The 21,186-nt window shown below is 47.5% G+C and overlaps 1 protein-coding gene across 1 annotated transcript in view; it reads left to right on the top strand.

The window, feature by feature from the left end:
• COQ10B (coenzyme Q10B) overlaps nt 1-21,186 on the top strand; it is a 79,562-nt gene that overhangs the window by 42,691 nt on the left and 15,685 nt on the right. The window contains exons 2-4 of the mRNA XM_029606051.1: nt 719-865; nt 2,341-2,533; nt 17,946-18,047. Coding sequence (XP_029461911.1) covers nt 719-865; nt 2,341-2,533; nt 17,946-18,047 — 442 coding nt within the window. The remainder of the gene's footprint in view (nt 1-718; nt 866-2,340; nt 2,534-17,945; nt 18,048-21,186) is intronic.

Here is a 21,186-nt window from a genome sequence, read left to right as displayed (position 1 = left end):
AACAAGGAAATGCCTGTCTGGGCACTTCACAAGCTGTGGAGTGCAATAAATTTAACCCGGGTTGTGGTAAAATACCTATGCGACGTGCTGAAATAGAGTGGGTTGTGGTAACTCAAATTACCCTGACCACGCCTTTTTTTTTTTTTTTTTGTGGGCAGTATTCATGCAAGAATTATAGCAAAATGATGCATCTAGGCCTTAGTTTATACCTAAGGCACTGGAGGGTAAGTGACTTGCCTAAGGTCACAAGGAGCGGCAGTGGGATTTGACCCTAGTTTCCCTAGTTTGTAGCCTGCTGCTCTAACCACTGGGCTATTCCTCTTTCATGTAATGGCTACTTCATCCTGCTGTCTGCTTACAGGTAAGCAAACTTGCTTTCTGTGCATACCGACTATAAACTGGCAGACAAAATGTTTTGAGTGGACCGCACAATTGACTGTGGCCTTTCAATGGACTAGCATGCAGAGGGGAAATGTCTGAATGTTGCACTGTGCCAGCTATCTTTTCTCGTGACTGCAGCTAGTTTATTTTTAGATTGCATAAGATGTGAGAAGGAGATGGCAGGGCTAGGTTAATGAGCAGCTTATAGGGCAGGCATGCCTGTGTCTCTGAAGGCAAATGCTTACCTAAAACTACCAAACGGACTGGCTTGCCAGTTGGGTTATGCTTACTGTAAGTGATTAATGAGTAAACTACACTGATTCCCTCTCGATTTCAGGTGTTTGGTGTCCAGTGGCATTCTGACCAGAGCCTCCTTTCTCCAGGCATTCGGGCCTCATCATATCTGCTGGAGAAGGACTTTCTTCAACCTTGCTGGACCACTAATAAACAAAAGGAAAGAATATTCAGAGAGAAGAATTATAGGGTTTGTATTTCTCAAGTACTAAGTAATCCAGGTATCATCTAGCATTTATCTCCTTTTTTTCTTTCAGTGCGCATAACTATTCACTGACTGACTTCATGAAACTTGAAAGCTTTTTTTTTTTTTATAACCATAGTTTTTAATGCAAAAAAAAAGTATTCATTTCTTTGAACAGACTGCATGACATTGGTTATTGGATTCTGCTTGATCTGGGAAAACCTGTCATGCCTCGTACTCTACAAGCTATGCAGTGGCTGACTTAAAGTACTTTTGGCCAGTGAGGCTACTTAAGGTTTAGGTGCTGCTAGATCAGAGGTTGCCGAGGAGCAGGGAGAAGCCTGGGGAGGGGGAAAAGGTTTACAGCTTTCATCACTGGAAGGTAGCTAGTTGGTGTTCTGGAGTATTGCAACCATGCAGCATAGCTCAGCTGAAAGTGGCCTTTTATTTGATGCCAGGTAAGGCTGGAAGAGTAAATATAATATAGGGAGGAGAAGGGGAAAGAATAGAAGAAAATGACATATGGTGGTAGCAAGTACTTTGTAACAGCCAAACTTTTATATTAAAAAAACCCCAAAAATCTCATAAGTCATTCCTTCCTGAAGAGTTAGCCTATGGAACTGTATTAACAAGAAGCCATTCCCACACTAAAGAACTGTTTGTATAGTAAGGTCAGGCTATTTGCCCACATGAACAGTAAGCCAGTACCTTGGGATTTCATGTAATTAGCGGCTGCTTGGCCAATCACTTTTGATGTTCACTTACAGCTTACAAAATCAAAATTATCCAGGCTCAAGTGTTTGTACTCAGCCAGTGCAGTTTATACAGGGAAGGGTTGAAGCCGATGAGTGAACTTCTGATACCTGAGCTCAGAATTGTGCAGTGTGCTGCCAGGACAGCTCATAGAGGCTTCCTTCACGTTTAAAGGGGGGAGGGCAGGCCTAGAAAGGAAGCTATCACTGGTGAGCGGCTTGGCATGTGCTGAATCGCCAGAAGAGGAGTGTGTGTTCACATGGCAGAGGTTTCTCCCCGTGTGCCTTAAACAGAGAAGAGACTTCCCCCCCCCCCCTTAATTTTTATTCTCACTACAAATGTTTCTGTTTAAGTAAGAGATGCTACTTTAAGTGGTGAATAAATGCTTGGCTGGCTGTTTCTGTTGCTAAAATGAAATCCTGACTTCGGCTATGATGGTGGGGGAGGGGGGTGTTTTGTGGCTTGTACACACCAGCTTATAGTAGAACTCTTTATATACTTGATGGTTTAAATGTCTGTATTTGTCAAAATGTGACCTAGTTACTTGTAGAAGTGTAAACTACTTCAGGTCCTCTTACCCTGGTCTGCGCTTTCTGGCTCTAGTGCTTTCATCTGTTTGGTTGCCGGCTTGACATAGAGACCTACATCTGCAACCCAAGCAAGCTTTATAAAAAAACCAAAACTGAGGCAGACATTGCAGATTTAATGACTCCTTTTTTTCTTTTCAGTTATTCTATGCAGGAGATATATGAGGTGGTAGCAGTTGTGGAAGAATACAAACTTTTTGTACCTTGGTGCAAAAAATCAGAAATAATATCCAAACGAGCTGGATACTGCAAAGCTCATTTAGAAATTGGATTTCCCCCTATTGTGGAGAGGTACACATCAGTAGTTACGCTAGTGAGACCACATTTGGTTAAGGTAAGCTTTTTGTGATTCTCACGGACTTGCTTTGAATTTATGTATCTGGACAGGAGCTTGCTCCCATGTTTTTAGTGGACCTCTAGATATTGTAGGAGCCTCATGGTTTTTAGCAGTGTTTAAATTTAATATCCTTTAATCTGATTTTCCTGAACATACCCAGATCAGTCCAGACAGATACACTACAAACAGATGGAGTCAGAGAAACAAAACTTTGAGGCACTGCTACATAAGAGTGCCACCTGTAGTCCCTCAGTATTTGACTCCAGTAGATGTTACAGGTGCAAACCTGCAGAGTAGGTGTGTGTTAACTTTTGGTCATAAAGTGTTAGGTGTAGAGCGATAGAGGATGACAGAAGCTACCTGAGGAGTTAGGCACCTTCATGGGCCATCCCTCAGGTGGAGCTGGGCAACCAGGGGGTTGGTTGGATACCCCTGACTGGGCTTCGTCCACTGCATACGGAAGGTCTGACAGCCAGGGGATCTGGCTCCTTTAAACCTCTGATGCTTCCCTCTGTCACCACTGATCTGTCAGGAAGTATTTAAGCCTTTCTTAACCTTTTTTTTTTTTTTTTTTTTTCTATAGGGAAGGCGGTCTACAGTAGTCTGTGGTGGTCCTTGACAGCAAATGCTGTTGGCCACTGCTGAGGGGTGGAAGAGTTGTTTCTGTGCAGGTGTGCCGGTAGCCTGGGGCTCCAGGTGTGAGCAGCATAGACTTGGGGGGGGCCGTTGTTTACCATTGCTGTTTTTTGGTGGGCTGGTCAGTGGCTGCAATTGGGTGAGTGTGCCGGTGGGAGCTGGTGTCTGACGTGGCTGCATTTTACTTCGGCGCCAACCCCCCCCCCCAAGGGACAGGTTTCTCTTCTCTCCCTGCGGCCCAGTGAAGAAACACATAATATGCCAGATGCTCGACTGGCTCATGGACTTAGGTGTTATCCTCCCGGTACACCCGAAAGGAGCAAGGGTTAGGCCATTATTCCATCTTCGTTGTCGTCCCCAAAAAGGAAGACTCTTTCTGTCCAATCCTGGATCTCAAGATGGTCAACAGGTCCCTCAGGATGGAGACATTACGCTCCGCAATAGCGGCGGTACACTGTGGAGAATTCTTAGCCTCCTTGGATTTGATGGAGGCTTATCTCCACATCCCCCATCCTCAAGGAACATCAACACTTCCTTCACTTCAAAATCCTTGGTAAACATTTTCAATTTCAGGCCCTACCCTTCAGCCTAGTGACCGCTCGCTGCATCTTCACCAAGGTCGTTGTGGTGGCAGCAGCTCTACTGAGGGAGGGGATTCTAGTCCACTCCTACCTGGACGACTGGCTCATTCGAGCAAAGTCCTTGGACCTTTGCCAGCGGGTGGTCGACAGTCTTGCAGCTTCTCCGCTTTCTCGGATGGGTTGTCAATTTTGCCAAGAGCAGCCTTACTCCCTTTTAGACACTAGACTTCTTAGGAGAAAGGTTCAATATCAATTTGGGCAAAGTCTTCCTGCATCAGGACCATGCTTGATCACTTATCTCTGGTACAGCGCTTCAGTTGCCTCTCACTCCCCACAGCATGGGACTATCTCTTGGGCTTTATGGCTTCAACTTTAGATTTGGTTCCTTGGGCCTTTGTGCATATGCATCCTTTGCAGAGGGCATTACTTTCCCGCTGGAAGCCAGTGTCTCAGGAGTTCCAAGCACTCCTGTTGCTGGAAGTTGCCAAGGACAGCCTGAGCTGGTGGCTCAGTCTGGATCACTTGCTGCAGGGAGTGGTCTTGGAGATCCCACAGTGGGTGATCATCACACGGATGCCAGCCTCTCCAGATGGGGAGCTGTGTGTCAAATGCAGTCAGCACAGGGACAATGGACGTCTGTGCAAGCGACGTGGCCGATCAGTCGTCTCAACCAGAGCGGTTCATCTTGCTTTGAAGCGTTTCTTCCCCTAGTTCATCACCAAGCCGTAAGGATACTCTGTCAACACCACTACGGTAGTGTACATAAACCGTCAAGGATGAACAAAGAGCTGCCATGTCTCTCGGGAGACGGACAAGTTAATGGCGTGGGTGGCATTCCACCTCTCCCGCCTGGTGGCGTCCCACATAGCAGGAGTGGACAATGTCCAAACGGATTTCTTAAGCTGTCAACACATAGAGCCCAGAGAGTCGGAACTCTCTGAGAAAGCAGTGGCTCTCCTCTTCACCCGCTGGGGGACTCCCCATCTGGATCTGATGGCCACTCAAAAGAACGTGACTGCTCCATGCTTCTTCAGTCGCAGAAAGGAGCACAGCGTGGAAGGAGTGGATGCCCTGGTCCTCCCGTGGCCGCGAAACCTCCTACTTTGTGTTCCTGCCATGGCCCCTGGTGGGAAAGGTGTTTTGAAGAACAGATTCACCAAGCTCCTGTAATTCTAGTGGCACCGGAATGTCCACTAAGACCGTGGTTTGCAGATCTAGTCAACCTCATGGTGGACGGACCTCTCCGCCTGGGATATCTGTTCATCCTTCTGCGTCAGGGTCCTGTATTTTTCGAACACTTCTGTTTTGCAGCCTGGCTTTTGAGAGGCGCAGGTTGAGGAGACTGGGCTTACCCGGAGGATGTTATTTCGACCCTCCTGAAGGCTAGGAAGACTTCCACCTCCTATGTGCAGGTGTGGAAAGTCTCTTTGAGGCCTGGTGAGAATCCACAGGTGTATCTCCACATCGTGCTTCAGTAGTCCAGATACTATCCTTACAGCGAGGCCTGGAGAAGGGGTTGGCATACAATTCCCTGAGGGTTCAGGTGGCAGCCCTTGGTTCCCTCGTCCATCACCTGGATGGAGCTCCTCTTTCATCACATCCTGATATAGTCTGGTTTCTAAAGGAGTTCGGATTCTAGGTGGTCCTCCTTTCGAGCCACTGAGAGCAGCTATCCTCAAAAACCTCAGTCTGAAGACAGTTTTCCAGGTGTCCATCTGTTCTGCCCGCCGGATCTCTGAGCTTCAAGCTTTGTTCAGGGAGCCTTCCCTCAGTTTCACAGATTCGGGAGTATCCTTGAGCACAGTTCCATCTTTCCTGCCAAAGGTGGTCTCGGCCTTTCATTTGAATCAATCTGTGGAACTACCATCCTTCCCTATCAAGGCTCCCAGAGAACTTAGACTGCTCGATGTGAAGTGCATTCGATATCTGGAGGTTACGAATGAATTCCGCCTATCGGACCATCTTTGTCTTGTGGAGTGGACCCAAAAAGGGGGAACAAAGCTTCTAAAACCACAATTGCTTGCTAGTTAAAGGAAGCAATCTCTTCAGCATATGTTGGTGCTGGTCGGCCACCTCCAGAGGGCATCAAGGCTCTTTCGCTCTGTGCTCAAGCAGCTTCCTGGGCAGAAAGCCAGGCAGTCTCGCCGCAGGACATATATGTAGAGCAGCTACCTGGAAATCGTTGCACACCTTTGCACATCACTATTGCTTAAATATCCAATCACTGGGATTTGGTTTGGCGCACAGGTCATTCGAGCAGGGCTATCCGGGGCCCACCCGACGTAGGGAAGCTTTGGTACATCCCACTGTCTGGACTGATCCACGTACGTACAGGGAAGAAAATTATTCCTTACCTACTAATTTTTGTTCCTCTAGTACCGCAGATCAGTCCAGACACCCATAAGAACATAAGAAAATGCCATACTGGGTCAGACCAAGGGTCCATCAAGCCCAGCATCCTGTTTCCAACAGTGGCCAATCCAGGCCATAAGAACCTGGCAAGTACCCAAAAACTAAGTCTATTCCATGTTACCATTGCTAATGGCAGTGGCTATTCTCTAAGTGAACTTAATAGCAGGTAATGGACTTCTCCTCCAAGAACCTATCCAATCCTTTTTTAAACACAGCTATACTAACTGCACTAACCACATCCTCTGGCAACAAATTCCAGAGTTTAATTGTGCGTTGAGTAAAAAAGAACTTTCTCCGATTAGTTTTAAATGTGCCCCATGTTAACTTCATGGAGTGCCCCCTAGTCCTTCTATTATCCGAAAGAGTAAATAACCGATTCACATCTACCCGTTCTAGACCTCTCATGATTTTAAACACCTCTATCATATCCCCCCTCAGTCGTCTCTTCTCAAAGCTGAAAAGTCCTAACCTCTTTAGTCTTTCCTCATAGGGGAGTTGTTCCATTCCCCTTATTTTGGTAGCCCTTCTCTGTACCTTCTCCATCGCAATTATATCTTTTTTGAGATGCGGCGACCAGAATTGTACACAGTATTCAAGTGCGGTCTCACCATGGAGCGATACAGAGGCATTATGACATTTTCCGTTTTATTCACCATTCCCTTTCTAATTCCCAACATTCTGTTTGCTTTTTTGACTGCCGCAGCACACTGAACCGACGATTTCAATGTGTTATCCACTATGACACCTAGATCTTTCTTGGGTTGTAGCACCTAATATGGAACCCAACATTGTGTAATTATAGCATGGGTTATTTTTCCCTATATGCATCACCTTGCACTTATCCACATTAAATTTCATCTGCCATTTGGATGCCTAATTTTCCAATCTCACAAGGTCTTCCTGCAATTTATCACTCTAAGAGTAGATATGGGTTTTGGGATAGTCTACACGGTACTTTTGAATATTAGCTCGAATGATTAACAGTATGAGGACTTTTGTGTAATGCCAATGGTTCCTTTTGCAAGTTTGTTCTCACTACAACTTCTAATCAAAACTGTGCATAGTAAATCAACCTCAAACTGTACATAGTTGGAGGTTGATTTACTTGATCCATTCTTGCTTTGATATACTCAATACTGAAGGGATGCAGAGAGCACCTTTCAAGTTTTTCTCTGACTCCCATCTGCTGGAAGGGGGAGACAACCCACTGTCGGGACTTATCTGCAGTACTACAAGAACGAAAATTAGCAGGTAAGGAATAATTTTCTTTTAATCTGAGGAAAGAGTGTTGAAATTGATAATGTGATCCATTAGATATGATTTTGAACCATTTGAGGACTGTGCCAGGCCAAATTCTTGTAGACTAAACAGTAAATACTATGATCGATAGTGTCAAAGGCTGAGGAAATATCTAGTGAAACGAGTAGAAATTTTTGACCAGAGTCAAGACCACCTCTTAATCTGTGAGAAGGATTTTGGTATTAAGAGAGTATTAAAGCCAAATTGATGTGGGTCTAAGTTCAAATTTTCCCTAATGCTCAGTCAGTTGGAAAAGAACAGCAGTTTCTAGGATTTTGATTAGGAACGGTAGAGGAGATGGGCCTGTAGTTGCTAGGGTCAGATGGATCTAGTGAGTGTGGCTTTTTTTTTTTTTTGTTTTTCCCCAGTAAGGGTTGGACTACAGCTTTAAGGGAGGAAGGAATGACACTCATTTAGAGAGAGAGTAATCAGTTTTGTGAAAATAGGTGACAAATTGTTTAAGGCCCTGAAAACTAAAGTCTAACAGATGGAGTACAAAATAAGATTAGATTTTGAAATTGTTTTCTACCTCTGAGACAGCTTCAAAGTTCTCCCAGACTGAAGTAAGCTGAGTGGGATTAGTGTGCCAGTTCAGAAGAAAAGGAAAGGCAGAGTTTCTTTAAATTGAAATAGATTTCACACTAGGTGTATTTAGCTGAAGGCAATTGAGATGAAGTTGAATTAGCTTAAATATTGACTGTTTAAAGAGAAATTTGGGACTGTACCCAACCTCAGGTTTTTTTTTTGGTTTTTTTTTTTTTGAGAATTGATCCTTCATTCCTGAGTTAACTAAAGGTTGAAATTCACGAAATAGAATACAGAAGTACTGAGTGCCATCACAGGATGGAGGCTTTTCTCTAAAGATGCTTGGCCCTTCTGAGGGATTGTCTGGCTTTTTTGACTGAAGGAGAGAGAAGTCAAGGAGACAGTTTAGATTGATTTATTTAGCACTTTTATATACCGATTTTCCAGTAACAGAATTACTAATCAAGTCTGTTTACATTTTAAACAATAGCCATGACAAATTGTTGTCTTACAATAAACAGGAAGGTAGAACTTGGATACAAATAAAGGAAAATTAGTTTCTTACCTGATAATTTTCGTTCCTGTAGTACCAAGGATCAGTCCAGGACACCTGGGTTGTGACTCCGCACCAGCGGGTGGAGACAGAGCAAAACTTGTGGGCGGAGCCATATATAAGCCCCTGTGCCAGTCACAGCCCCTCAGTCATACGTAATGTCAAAGCAGCAATGCAACCAAGTAACAAACTGGCTAGAAAAATTCAAACTAACATCGAAAAACTCCAACTTGAACTGGGCTCCCCAACCGGGAGAGCTAAAACAAGCGAACAGCAGAACTTAAGAAATTATGAGCGGACTCTCCGTTACTGTAGCGAAGCCCTGCGGGTGGGATCCTGGACTGATCCTTGGTACTACAGGAACGAAAATTATCAGGTAAGAAACTAATTTTCCTTTCCCTGTACGTACCAGGATCAGTCCAGGACACCTGGGATGTACCAGAGCAAACCTACCGAGGGTGGGAAGCAGAGAGTCCCGCTCGGAGTACCCTCTCTCCAAATCCCCCGGAATCGGTAGCCCGGACATCCAATCGGTAATGCCTGATAAAGGTATGCATGGACTTCCAGGTAGCCGCCCTGCAAATCTCCTGAGGCGATACCTGTGAAGCTTCTGCCCAGGACGCAGCCTGGGAACGAGTCGAATGAGCCCGAAGACCCACCGGAAGCGGCTTACCCTTTACCAAGTAAGCTGAATCAATAGTCTGTTTAAGCCAACGCGCAATCGTTGTGCGGGACGCTGCGGCCCCTTTCTTTGGCCCTGAGAACAAAACGAACAGATGGTCGGATACCCGGAACGGATTAGTAACCTCCAAATAATGAAGAAGAGACCTTCGCACGTCCAGCTTTCGCAGTTCTTTGAACTGGGGATCAGTGGACTCCCCGACCGTGAAGGCCGGTAACTCCACTGACTGATTGACGTGAAAAGACGACACCACTTTAGGAAGGAAGGAAGGAACCGTCCTCAAGGATACTCCGGAATCGGAAATCCGCAAGAACGGTTCCCTACAGGACAGCGCCTGCAATTCGGAAATACGCCTAGCAGAGGCAATTGCCACCAAAAACACCGTCTTCAAAGTAAGGTCCTTAATAGTTGTACGCTTTAATGGCTCAAAAGGAGCGGAGCTTAGAGCGGAAAGAACCCAGTTAAGGTTCCAAGACGGACAGGGGGGACGCAATGGAGGACGGAGGTGTTTTGCCCCTCGAAGAAAACGGGCAATATCAGGATGAAGAGCCAGGGAGGTTCCTTGGACCTTACCCCGCAAACAACCAAGAGCCGCCACCTGGACCCGTAGCGAGCTGCACGCCAAACCTTTGGTTAGACCGGCTTGAAGAAACGTTAGAATATCTGAGACTGAAGCAGAAAAGGGATCCAACCCTCGCTGCACGCACCAATCCTCAAAAACCGTCCAGACCCGGACATAAGCCAGAAAAGTAGACTGTTTCCTGGACCTCAGCAAAGTAGCTATCACCGCGTCTGAGTAACCTTTTTTCTTCAGACGATTCCTCTCAAAAGCCATGCCGCGAGACAAAAGTGATCCGCATCCTCCAAACAGACGGGGCCCTGACGTAGGAGCCCCGCGAACCCCTGGAGACGAATGGGTAATGACACTGACAACTGGATGAGATCTGCGAACCACGGACGACGTGGCCATTCCGGTGCCACCATGATCACATGGAACGGGTGTGCAACTCTATGCGCCGAAGAATCTTGCCTATCATCGGCCACGGGGGAAACACATAAAGAAGTACATCCGTCGGCCACGGAAGTACCAGCGCGTCGACGCCTTCTGCTCCCCGTTCTCGACGCCGACTGAAGAATCGTGGAGCCTTCGCGTTGTGCCATGTGGCCATGAGATCCATATGAGGAACTCCCCATGTTCTGCAGATGAGCCGAAAGGCTTCGTCCGCCAACTCCCACTCTCCGGGATCGAGGTGATGACGACTTAGAAAATCTGCCTGTACATTGTCGACCCCGGCAATGTGAGAGGCTGCTATGTTGCTGAGATTTTGTTCTGACCAGGTCATCAAGAGCTGTGCCTCCGCAGCCACCTGTGGACTCCGCGTCCCTCCTTGTCGATTGATGTAGGCTACGGTGGTTGCGTTGTCCGATAGTACTCGGACCGCCTTTCCGCTTAGTAACGGTGAAAAGGCTTGAAGAGCTAGGCGGACCGCTCTGGTCTCTAGCCGGTTGATAGACCACTGTGTTTGAGACGCTGTCCATAGCCCCTGGACCGACCTTCCTAGGCAAACTGCTCCCCAGCCGGAGAGACTGGCATCCGTGGTCAGTACCGTCCATTTGGGTACCAGCAGGGACACTCCACAAGATAGATGCTTGGAGTCGAGCCACCAGTGGAGGCTGGATCTCGCTTGGCCCTTGAGTGGAAGAGGCAGGAAAAACTCCTCCGAGACCGGCCGCCATCGGGATAGTAAGGACGACTGCAACGGCCGCAGATGAGCGAACGCCCAGGGAACCAAGGCTAGAGTAGAAGCCATCGAACCCAGAACAGTCAGATAATCGCAAACTCGAGGAGTGTGAAGAGAGAGCAATCTTCGCACCTGAGACTGAAGCTTGTCCCTGCGTTCCTGGGACAGGATCACTTTGCCGTGCCTTGTGTCGAATAGAGCTCCGAGGTATTCTAGGGTCTGAGTCGGTTCCAGTTGACTCTTGCTGAAATTGACCACCCAGCCTAGAGACTGTAACACCTGGAGGACTCTGGCAACTGCTTGCTGACACAGAGGCTTGGATTTTGCGCGAATCAACCAATCGTCCAGGTAAGGATGAACCAGGAGACCTTCTCGGCGTAGGTGTGCCGCTACTACCACCATCACTTTTGTGAACGTGCGAGGAGCGGTTGCGAGACCAAACGGTAGCGCCCGGAACTGAAAATGTCGCCCCAGAATGCAGAACCGTAGGAATTTCTGGAACTCCGGCCGAATTCCCACGTGCAGGTACGCCTCCGTGAGGTCCAGAGAGGCCAAGAATTCGCCCGGCCTTACCGAAGCAATGACCGAATGAATCGTCTCCATCTTGAAGTGAGGAACGCGTAGGCATCTGTTTACGCCTTTGAGGTCCAAGATCGGCCTTGACGTGCCGTCTTTCTTTGGGACTATGAAGTAAATGGAGTAACGGCCTTCGCCGCGCTGATGGATCGGGACCGGAACGATAGCTCCCAAGCTTTCCAAGCGCCGGATGGTGTCTAGCACCGCCGCCTTCTTGTCCGGAGCTTTGCAAGGAGAGACTAGGAATTTGTCTGCTGGAATTCGAACAAAATCTAATGCGTAACCGTGTCTTATCACGTCGAGGACCCACTGGTCCGACGTAACCCTGGCCCAATCCTCGAAAAACAACGTTAACCGTGCCCCGACATTTGGGATCTCGTGCAGATACTGAGGCGAGGATTGGGCCGACCGCATTTCATTGCGGCCCCTTGTGACCTCCCGCGGCCGAGGCTCCTCCCTGTTTGCCAAATCGCTTTCCTCGAAAGGATTGCTGCCACTGAGGAGTCCGAGAGGAAGAAGACCTGTACGAGGGACCCGAAGAACGTGGTGGACGTGATTTTCTGGAACCACGGAACCGTGACCTGGAGGAGAAGGAGGACCGCGGTCTGTACTTATCCTCGGGCAATTTAAACGCCCTGTTCTCTCCTAGGGAGACCATGATGTCATCCAACTCTTTGCCAAACAGTAGCTTGCCTTTGAAAGGCAATGCCCCGAGGTGAGCTTTAGAAGAGCCATCCGCTGACCAGTTCCGTAACCACAAAAGGCGACGTGCCGAAACGGATGCCACCATGGATCTGGCAGAGGTTCGCAATAGATCATGTAGAGCATCTGCTCCATACGCTATTGCCGCCTCTAGTCGATCAGCTTGAGACGCCTCCTCCGGGGATAGACCAGCATTCGCCTGAATTACTTGGGCCCAGCGCAAGCTAGCCCGCATTGCAAAATTAGTACAGATGGCGGCCCGCACCCCTAGGGCGGAAACCTCAAAAATCTTCTTAAGCTGTACTTCCAGCTTCCTGTCCTGGATATCCCTGAGGGCTGTCGCTCCCGTAACCGGGATGGTAGACCTCTTTGTCACCGCCGAGACTGCCGAATCCACCTTCGGAAATCTGAGTAGGTCCAGTGCATCTTCAGGGAGTGGATATAATTTATCCATGGCCTTACTAACCTTCAGTCCCAGTTCTGGAGTATCCCATTCTTTAAATAAAATATCGGTCGAAGAAAAATGAAAAGGAAAAGCCACTGCCGGTCCTGTGAGACCTAGCAGAACCGGATCCATGTTGGCTTCCTGACGGACCGCCACTGGCGGAGCCTCAATTCCTAGTTCCTGAAGAATGGCCGGAATTAAAGGGGTCAGCTCCTCTCTACGAAAGAGGCGGACCACTTTGGGATCATCCCCTTCCACGGCCTGAGCACCTTTGCTCGCTCCGGGCTGAGAGAGGCCGTCCGCTGCTGTTCCATCGGCCCCCTTCAGGGGCTCTTCAGCGGAATCCGTATCTGTTGCAGTAGAAAAATCTGACTCCGAGGCCTGAGGGACGCCCCTTAGAGGCCGCTTCCCTCGCGGGGGATGAGAAGCGGATCCGTCAACTTCCTTAGTCTTCCTTTTCTTTGGGGCGTGCTGGCCAGAACCCCCCTCAAGGGCCCCTCTACGCCTGCGTTTACTGCGCTTAAACTTAAGAACTTTGCGCAGAAGAAGTGCAAAATCTTCAGAAAAAGAACTCGAGTCTGAAAAATCGGGTTCGGAGCCCTCCCGGGACTGAGACCCCTCCGGAGCGACCCCCCCAGCACGACTTGACTGCGGAGAAAGCGCGGGAGGCACGGCAGAATTTCCTGCCGGCTCCCGAGAAATTTCCCTGCCTGTGGCCAAAATGGCCGCCACTCCCGCGCTGAGCGGGAAAAGATCTTGTTGCTTGTCAGTGAGGACACTGGCAGGCGGTGGCGAACGCGCGGTCCGAGAACGGGCCCCCCGAGACGCCCCCGACGAGCCTTCTTCACCCGGGATACACGAGGCACAGAGGCCTTCCCTCGAGAGACGCGCGCGCGCCGAGCCGCAGGCCCGGCAAGCAGAGCCTCGGGGCATAGCGGCGAAAAAACGCGGGAACACAAGCAAAAAACGGCCTGACAGAAAAATAAAAATTTAAAAGAAAATAGCAGCACGAGCACCCCCTTGCGACCTGCGCCTCCCCCCCGACGAAAACGGAGCGGCAGCGCTAAGTAGCAGAGAGCCGGCACAAGAAAACAAACAAGAAAAAAATTTAAACCTTTTTTTTTTTTTTTTTTAATTTCCTACCGCTTGTCGCTGTCCACGGTCCTGAAGCCCTGTTGCAAGAGGGGTGAGTGAACCGGGCTCCCCGGTGTCAACCCCTAACGCTGCTACTAGTAAGCCGGGTCCTCGACCCTAGCAGCGGCCTCAACCAGGGGGGGGTGGTCCCCTCAGAACCTCGCAACCCCCCTGGGAGGCAGGGCAGACAGGACACCACTCACTAAAAACAACCAAATTTAAAAGAAAATTAAATTTAAGAGAGAAAAATCTGAAAAACCTGACTAACTACAACAATCAGTGCAGGCAGAGGCTGTGACTGCACCTGCACCACCTGCTGGAGACAGAGTAAGACTGAGGGGCTGTGACTGGCACAGGGGCTTATATATGGCTCCGCCCACAAGTTTTGCTCTGTCTCCACCCGCTGGTGCGGAGTCACAACCCAGGTGTCCTGGACTGATCCTGGTACGTACAGGGAACTGGGGATAACAACATAAAGGAAAACGTTATGGAGCATAGTGTAGGCTGGAGTTAAGAACAGATGTTAAAATTAAGGCAAGGTTTTTGATTAGACTGCTATTAGATTTGTGATGTAACTGTTTGTTTGTTTTTTAAGAGGTGAAATTTGATCAAGCACAGAGTTAAAGAATGAATTCCATTGGATTAGGGCATCCTCTAACTTGTCAAAGGATAGATTAGTGAGTAATGGTGAGATTGAATTAGAACACTGTGGTATCAGTCAGACCTTGATGAGCATAGAGGAAATAAGCTGAAATTTTTGATCAAAAAATGATCAGACCAAGGAACAGGAACAATGCTTATCCCAGGACAAGCAGGATGCTAGTCCTCACATGGGTGACGTCATTGATGGAGCCCTATTGCGGAAAACTTTCTGTCAAAGTTTCTAGAAACTTTTGACTGGCACACTGAGCATGCCATGATATGCTCTGCCACAGGGGTCTCCCTTCAGTTTTCATTTTTCCACGCCGCTGTTGGCATCGCAGAGCAGGAGCCTGTGTTGAGCTTTCTCACATACTGTCTGACTAAAAATCGGATTTAAAAACAACTATTTCTCTCCCATATCTGGGTCTCCTGTGTTACCACTGGCCAGTGAGTAAATTTTGTCTCATTTTCACTCTTGAGTAAAAATATTTTTCTTCTCATTTTCATCTATGGCTGTTGAGGAAAATATGGCCACGGGATTCAAAAAATGTCTCAGTTGTAATTGGACTATCTCCATTACAGATCCACACCTCAAGTGTGTTCTTTGTTTAGGTCAAACACACGATGTAACATCTTGTCCAAAGTGTGCTGAAACAACCGCGAAGGGTCGAAAGGCCTGACAAGAAAAGATGGCACACTTATTCCATCTACAACTTTTGCCTTCCCCCATCGACGTCCACTCAGTCATCTCCGGCCGGAGTTTCAGAACGTCTAATTCTCAAAAAAAGTCGTCCGGAAGGCCTGGGGGATGGTTCATCGACAGGTCAGCGGCGGAACATCGACCGAAGCATCGGCATCGCCACCCATCGATCCCGGAGGTGCTTCTCTCCCCAAAGAAATCGACTGCAAAACTGCCTCTCCTTCAAAAAATACTGAGGCCTTCAACGCCGAGGTGTTCACCTCCTCTTGATGTGCCGACCATCTAACTCCACAGGGCCCTGTGGAAGGACAAACAACACCACCACCACATGTAGCTGCTCTGCCTGCACCAGCTATCACAGAGGAATTGAGATTTTATCCGTCAAGCGGTGCTCCAGGTGTTGCAGGATCATCGACAGTCAATACTGATGCCGGTACCTATACCAAAGCCACTGCCTGCACAGACGCAGATGCCTCTACCATCGCAGATGCCCGGTCCAATGCCGGAACCAGTTGTCAATTCAGACACCAGTGCCTGGGGCCCCAGAACAACCAGAATTAGTGCTTTCAATTTCTCATGAACAGATTCGACACAATCGTCGGTGCTCTACCACCGAAACAGATTCCAGCCAAACCACATGAAGTCCCTGGACAGACACCATTTGATGATCCACAGCCAGGTCTTTCGAGGCTTTTTCAACCACTAAGGTCTTCTCCCACTTCTCCTTGTAGAGAAGACCCATATGATTCCTGGGAGGACAAACATATATGGATACTTCTTCTGAGAGTTTTATATCTGACCCTTCTCCTCCGGAAGGAAGAAATCCCCACCGGAAGACTTATCTTTCACTAATTTTGTTAAGTATATGGCAGACACCATACCATTTACCTTGGTATCTGAAAAGGACACAAGACAGCAAACTTTGGAGGGTCCATGAACTGTAGAACTTCCAAAAGAAGTCCTGGCCATCCCTGTCCACGAAGTACTGTTGGAATTACAGCATAGACTCTGGGAGCATCCGTGCTCAGTACCATCTATTAACAAGAGTGGACACCACTTATTTAGTCCAAAATGTTCCTGGATACCAAAAATCACAACTGCCACATCAATCAGTTGTTTAGTCTGCACAGAAGAAATCTAAGAGAATAAGACCTCATTCCTCCACTCCTCCTGGGAAGGACCACAGATTCCTGGACTCCTTGGGCAGGAAAGTGTACCAGGGAGCCATGCTCAATTCAAGGATTGTCATATCAGCTATATATGACACAATACCAGAGTAATCTTTGGAAACAGATGCAAGAACTTTCCAATTCCCTACCTCAGCAGTACCAAGAAGCAGCTCAAGCCATAATACACAAGGGCTTGAAGCTGGAAAGCACGAAGTCCGAACAGCTTACAACAATTTTGAAACTGCTTCCAGAGTAGCGGCTTCAGGCATCAGTGCACGTCGCTGGGCATGGTTGAAGGCCTCTGATCTCAGGCCTGAGGTCCAGGAAAAATCGGTTGATTTGCTATGCGTAGGTGACAACCTCTTTGGGTCAAAGGTACAGGATGCTGTGGCCCAGTTGAAAGAACATACGGAAACCTTGCACCAACTGTCGTCAGTTCCGCAAGATTCTGCTGCATCATCTCGCCGTCCTCCAAGGAAGGAATCTCTAAGGCCTTTATACAGGCAGAGGCGTTATTACCCTCCAGCATCAAGGGGCAGATCTTCTCGTCTGCAGCAAAGATCTCAGCCCAGACAACCTAGAGCTGCTAGGCCTCAACCTCCACCGCAGACAGGACCGGCTGCAGGCTTTTGAGGCCACCACAGAGACCAAAGCCATCTCCCCAACACACAACTGGCTTTTTTGACCGAAGGGGAGAGAAGCCAGGGAGACAGTTTAGACTTGTGATGTAACTGTTTTTTAAGAGGTGAAATTTGATCAAGCACAGAGTTAAAGATTGAATTCCATTGGATTAGGGCATCCTCTAACTTATCAAAGGATAGATTTAGTGAGTAATGGTGAGATTTGAATTAGAACACTGTGGTATCAGCCAGACCTTGATGAGCATACATAGATGGTAACTGGTAAGTAGTAGTCAGAAGAAATAGGAAGCTGAAATTTTGATCAAAAAATGATCAGACCAAGGAACAGTACTTACAGAATGTGAGCACATGTGGATAAAATTGAATTAACAAAAACAAGGTCTAATGTATGACTTGAGTTTTTATGGGTGGGAGCATGAACAATCTGAGACCAGCCAAGAGTGCCTCCTCACCCAGCTCAAGCCCAGCATGGAGCTACAAGAAAAGACTGGATTAACCAAACATGTTACAAAAGAAAGGAAGGCTTTTAAATTGGGTGAAATTGTTGCTGCTTGGTTACCTTGTAGTGACAGCCAGTTACTTTTGAGAAATAGATAACATTCAGGTAGGACACTGATTTTAAATAGCTGTCCTCCTTTATTTCGAATGGAAGAGAAGGGGACTCTAGGGCTGTGCATGTGTTTGTGCTGCATTTCCCTCTGCCAGAAAAGGTTTTTCATAGAAATGCCCAGCTGTACTCTGTTTATCGCAGCTCTGGGAATACTTGCCTGCCCCACACTGCACCAAAGGCCTTCCCTTCCCATGTCAGTAAATATGTTCACAGCTTGGCATGAGAGAGAGCTTTAAAAATTCTTTCAGATCTGGGCAGTGCTGTGCGGGCATGCTCACTATTAAGAATCGTAAGTCAAATGTTCTAGATACTACTTTTAAACACTTGGATTTAATTGCCCTTTTTAAATCCATGTTCCAGGCATCTTGCACGGATGGGAAGTTGTTTAATCACCTGGAAACAGTTTGGCGCTTCAGCCCGGGAATCCCAGGATACCCTAGGACATGCACTTTGGACTTTTCAGTAAGTATGACGCTGCATCAGAACTACTTTCTAGTTCTCGCTCAGATTTAGGCACTGTGAAATAGGTCCCCAGCTAACAGGTGTACAAAGCAACATGGGCATCCTCTGAGAGCCTCAACTCCTGTATCCAAAGCTCCCAGCCTGGAAAAGAGGTGAAACAGCACAACTTCTTTTTATTTTTATAAATCCTTATGGCTTTATATGAAGACACTGATGTAGAGCATGTTCTTGAGCTAAAAAAAAACAAAAACCCACCAAAAATATTTACAGTTCTGTGTAGTCATTTTTGTTCTAAATTTTTATCAAGAGCTTGTTCAAAGGATGAAGAGTAACATTTTTGTGTGTTTTGTTTGCACATTACTGTTGTAGTGTATTTAGCATGGCTTGAGATGTCCTTAGAGAATACCAGAGATGTACTGCGGGGCTAGGCACAATCACCACGCTGCATCTGGTTTGAAGTTCTTAAAATAATTTTGACTTGTTCTTTAAAATGTAACCACTTCATGTCTATGGTTAGCTACCAGTTAAAATAAAAATGTATACTTATTTTTTTCCTTCTGGCTCCAACAGAACTGAACTGGAGCAGTACAGAGCTCCAATTCAGCTAGACTGACCCCTGATTTTGTTACAGCAGGCTTTAATTGCTAAAGTTAAAATAGTGGAGGTACAAGAGTTTGGGTTTTTTTGGGGTTTTTTTTGTTTCGTTTTTTTTTTTTCTTATAAAGAGTAAGGGAAGAATCGCTCCTCAATTCCCCCTAAACTTTAATTGTCCTTTGAGGAAATGAGACCATCGCTTTTTTTTCCTCTAGTTCCTGCCCCCCATCCCCCCGGAGTGCCACTGAGGCAGGCCAGATCTTGCTGATGTCATTACAGTGCATATCCATCTTCTGTGGCAACTGGCCTTTTTGCTGTATGCACACTGATAGATGGATTAGGAACCAGGAGATCCAGGTTCAAATTCTGCTTCTCCCTGTCATTACTTGTGACCTTGGGCAAGTATTTCTCCCCTTTGCTCCCGTTTATTTGTTTAGATTGTTAACTGTTACGGACATGGACCTGTTCTATTCAATGTAGAGCACTATAAAAAATGCACAAAGTATGTGTTTTTAATACCCAGGTTGTAAAAATAGGGAACTCAACCAACCTGGGGTAGTTCTAAGAAGTATACAACAAACTTCCTTGATGCTGTTTTATATAAGGGAGCTAGAGTTGAACTAAAAAAATAAAGATAAAAACCTTAAATCCAAATGTCCCAGAATGTGTGAACTGCAGCATGAAATTTCTAAGAAGCATCCTGTAAGTATGTATTGTAGTATGCTTGTAAGGGGTACTTGACATAATTTCCAAAAACAATGTATTGATGTTTGTATTTTGTATTAAACACACTAATTTAAAATATTTGATTTTGTAACAGCAAAAAATCAATCTGAGATTAAACTGCCACACCTCACAATCAGGCCAATTCAGTAAAAGTCGCAGGCGCCTGCTCTCCCGGCACGTGCACACGCCAGTCTCCTGTGAGCGCGATTCAGGGGGGAATAATATGCTAATGAGGGCCCATGGTAAAGAGGCGCTAGGGACACTAGCACGTCCCTAGTACCTCCTGTTTGACGGCAGACGCTCAATTTTGCTGGTGTCTGTTCTCGGACCCACTGACAGCTACGGGTTCAGAAAACTGACGCCGGCATAATTGAGGGTCCGTCTTCTGACCCACGGGCTGCCGGCTGATTTTTAAAATTTGGCACCTTTTGGCAGGTGTTAATTTCTGGAAGTAAAATGTGCGGCTTGGCTGCACATTTTACTTTCTGTATCGCGCAGGAATAACTAATAGGGCCATCAACATGCATTTGCATGTTGCAGGCGCTATTGGTTTTGGGGGGTTAAACACTCATTCAAACGCGCACTGTACTGTCGCACTTACTGTACTGTATCGGCCCGAATATAAGTAGAACAGATTGAAATCTAGTTGAAAGTAGTATCCTGGTGTGTTTGTATGTGGTCTATAGGTGTATTTCTAGGGACTATGAATCCCCTGCATTCACCTAGGACAAGCAGGATAGTAGTCCTCACATGCGGGTGACATCGTCCGATGGAGCCCGGCACGGAAAACTTCTGTCAAAGTTTCTAGAAGCTTTGACCAGCACACTGAGCATGTGGAGCATGCTACTATCCATACACCCACACAAGGTCCACCTTCAGTCTCCCTTTTTCTGCAGTGCAGTTGCCTCATGGTTCGTGGAGCTCTGCTCTTTTTCTCTTTTTTTTTTTTTTTTTTCAAATTCTATTGTTGGGTCCCACCTTCACAGTCTGTGCCTCCTCGGCACGGAGGTTAGAACATCTGTTTTCCTAGCGTGTAGCAGATGGACTCAGAACCAATGGGTATAGTGTACTCGTGCTAGCAGTTGGAGATGGATCAGATTTCAATCTGATGTCAGCCCCTAGTACATATACCCCTGCAGGAAGTGCAGATCTTCAGTATTTTCCGTCTCCAAAGCAGTTAGGAGCTATCTCACGCTCGCTGAGCGTTCTACCAAAATTTTAAAGAAAAAAATTCCTACCTGAAGACGAGCCCCGCACTCCTGCAGTGATACCCTCGGGTCCCTTCCCCCAGTTGAGTTTCCCGAGGTGATTTCCGTGGTCCCTCGGAGGTAAGAGCCTTGGTCCGGTGGCCAAATCGCAGCAGGGACCTAGCCACCGAGTGAGAAGGGCTTGGGCGCAGCATAGAGGCAGCCTCGGTCCGGAGCCGTTCGCGGCGAGGACTTAGCCCCCGAGCGAGACGAGTTCGGGCGCGGCTTAGAGGCAGCGGGTGCACCCTCAAAAGCAGAGGTGAAGGTAGTTGCCCTCTCCCCCCGCAGCCGGAGACCGCCCGGGACGAAACCGGGAAGCGCCGAAGATAAGGTAGAAATCTTTACTTGTGCCGGTCTCAGAGGATTGAGGACGAGCGCAGGCCATCGGCCGAAGCCAGCGCCACCGGGTTGATCCGCCCTAGCAGGGCCAGACCCCAGCATTTCAAAGGGCCTTCCCACGTGGAGACCCTTCGAGGTAGTCGCCATCTTGCCCGCATGGTCGCCGTCACCATCTTGGCTTAATCTCTCTGTTCGCCGCCGGCCGAGCGTACAAAATTTACCTGTGCGCACAA

The sequence above is a fragment of the Rhinatrema bivittatum genome, chromosome 6, assembly GCF_901001135.1.
Source record: "Rhinatrema bivittatum chromosome 6, aRhiBiv1.1, whole genome shotgun sequence".
Taxonomy (NCBI): Eukaryota; Metazoa; Chordata; class Amphibia; order Gymnophiona; family Rhinatrematidae; genus Rhinatrema; species Rhinatrema bivittatum.
This window is presented reverse-complemented; position numbering and strand designations above follow the sequence as displayed.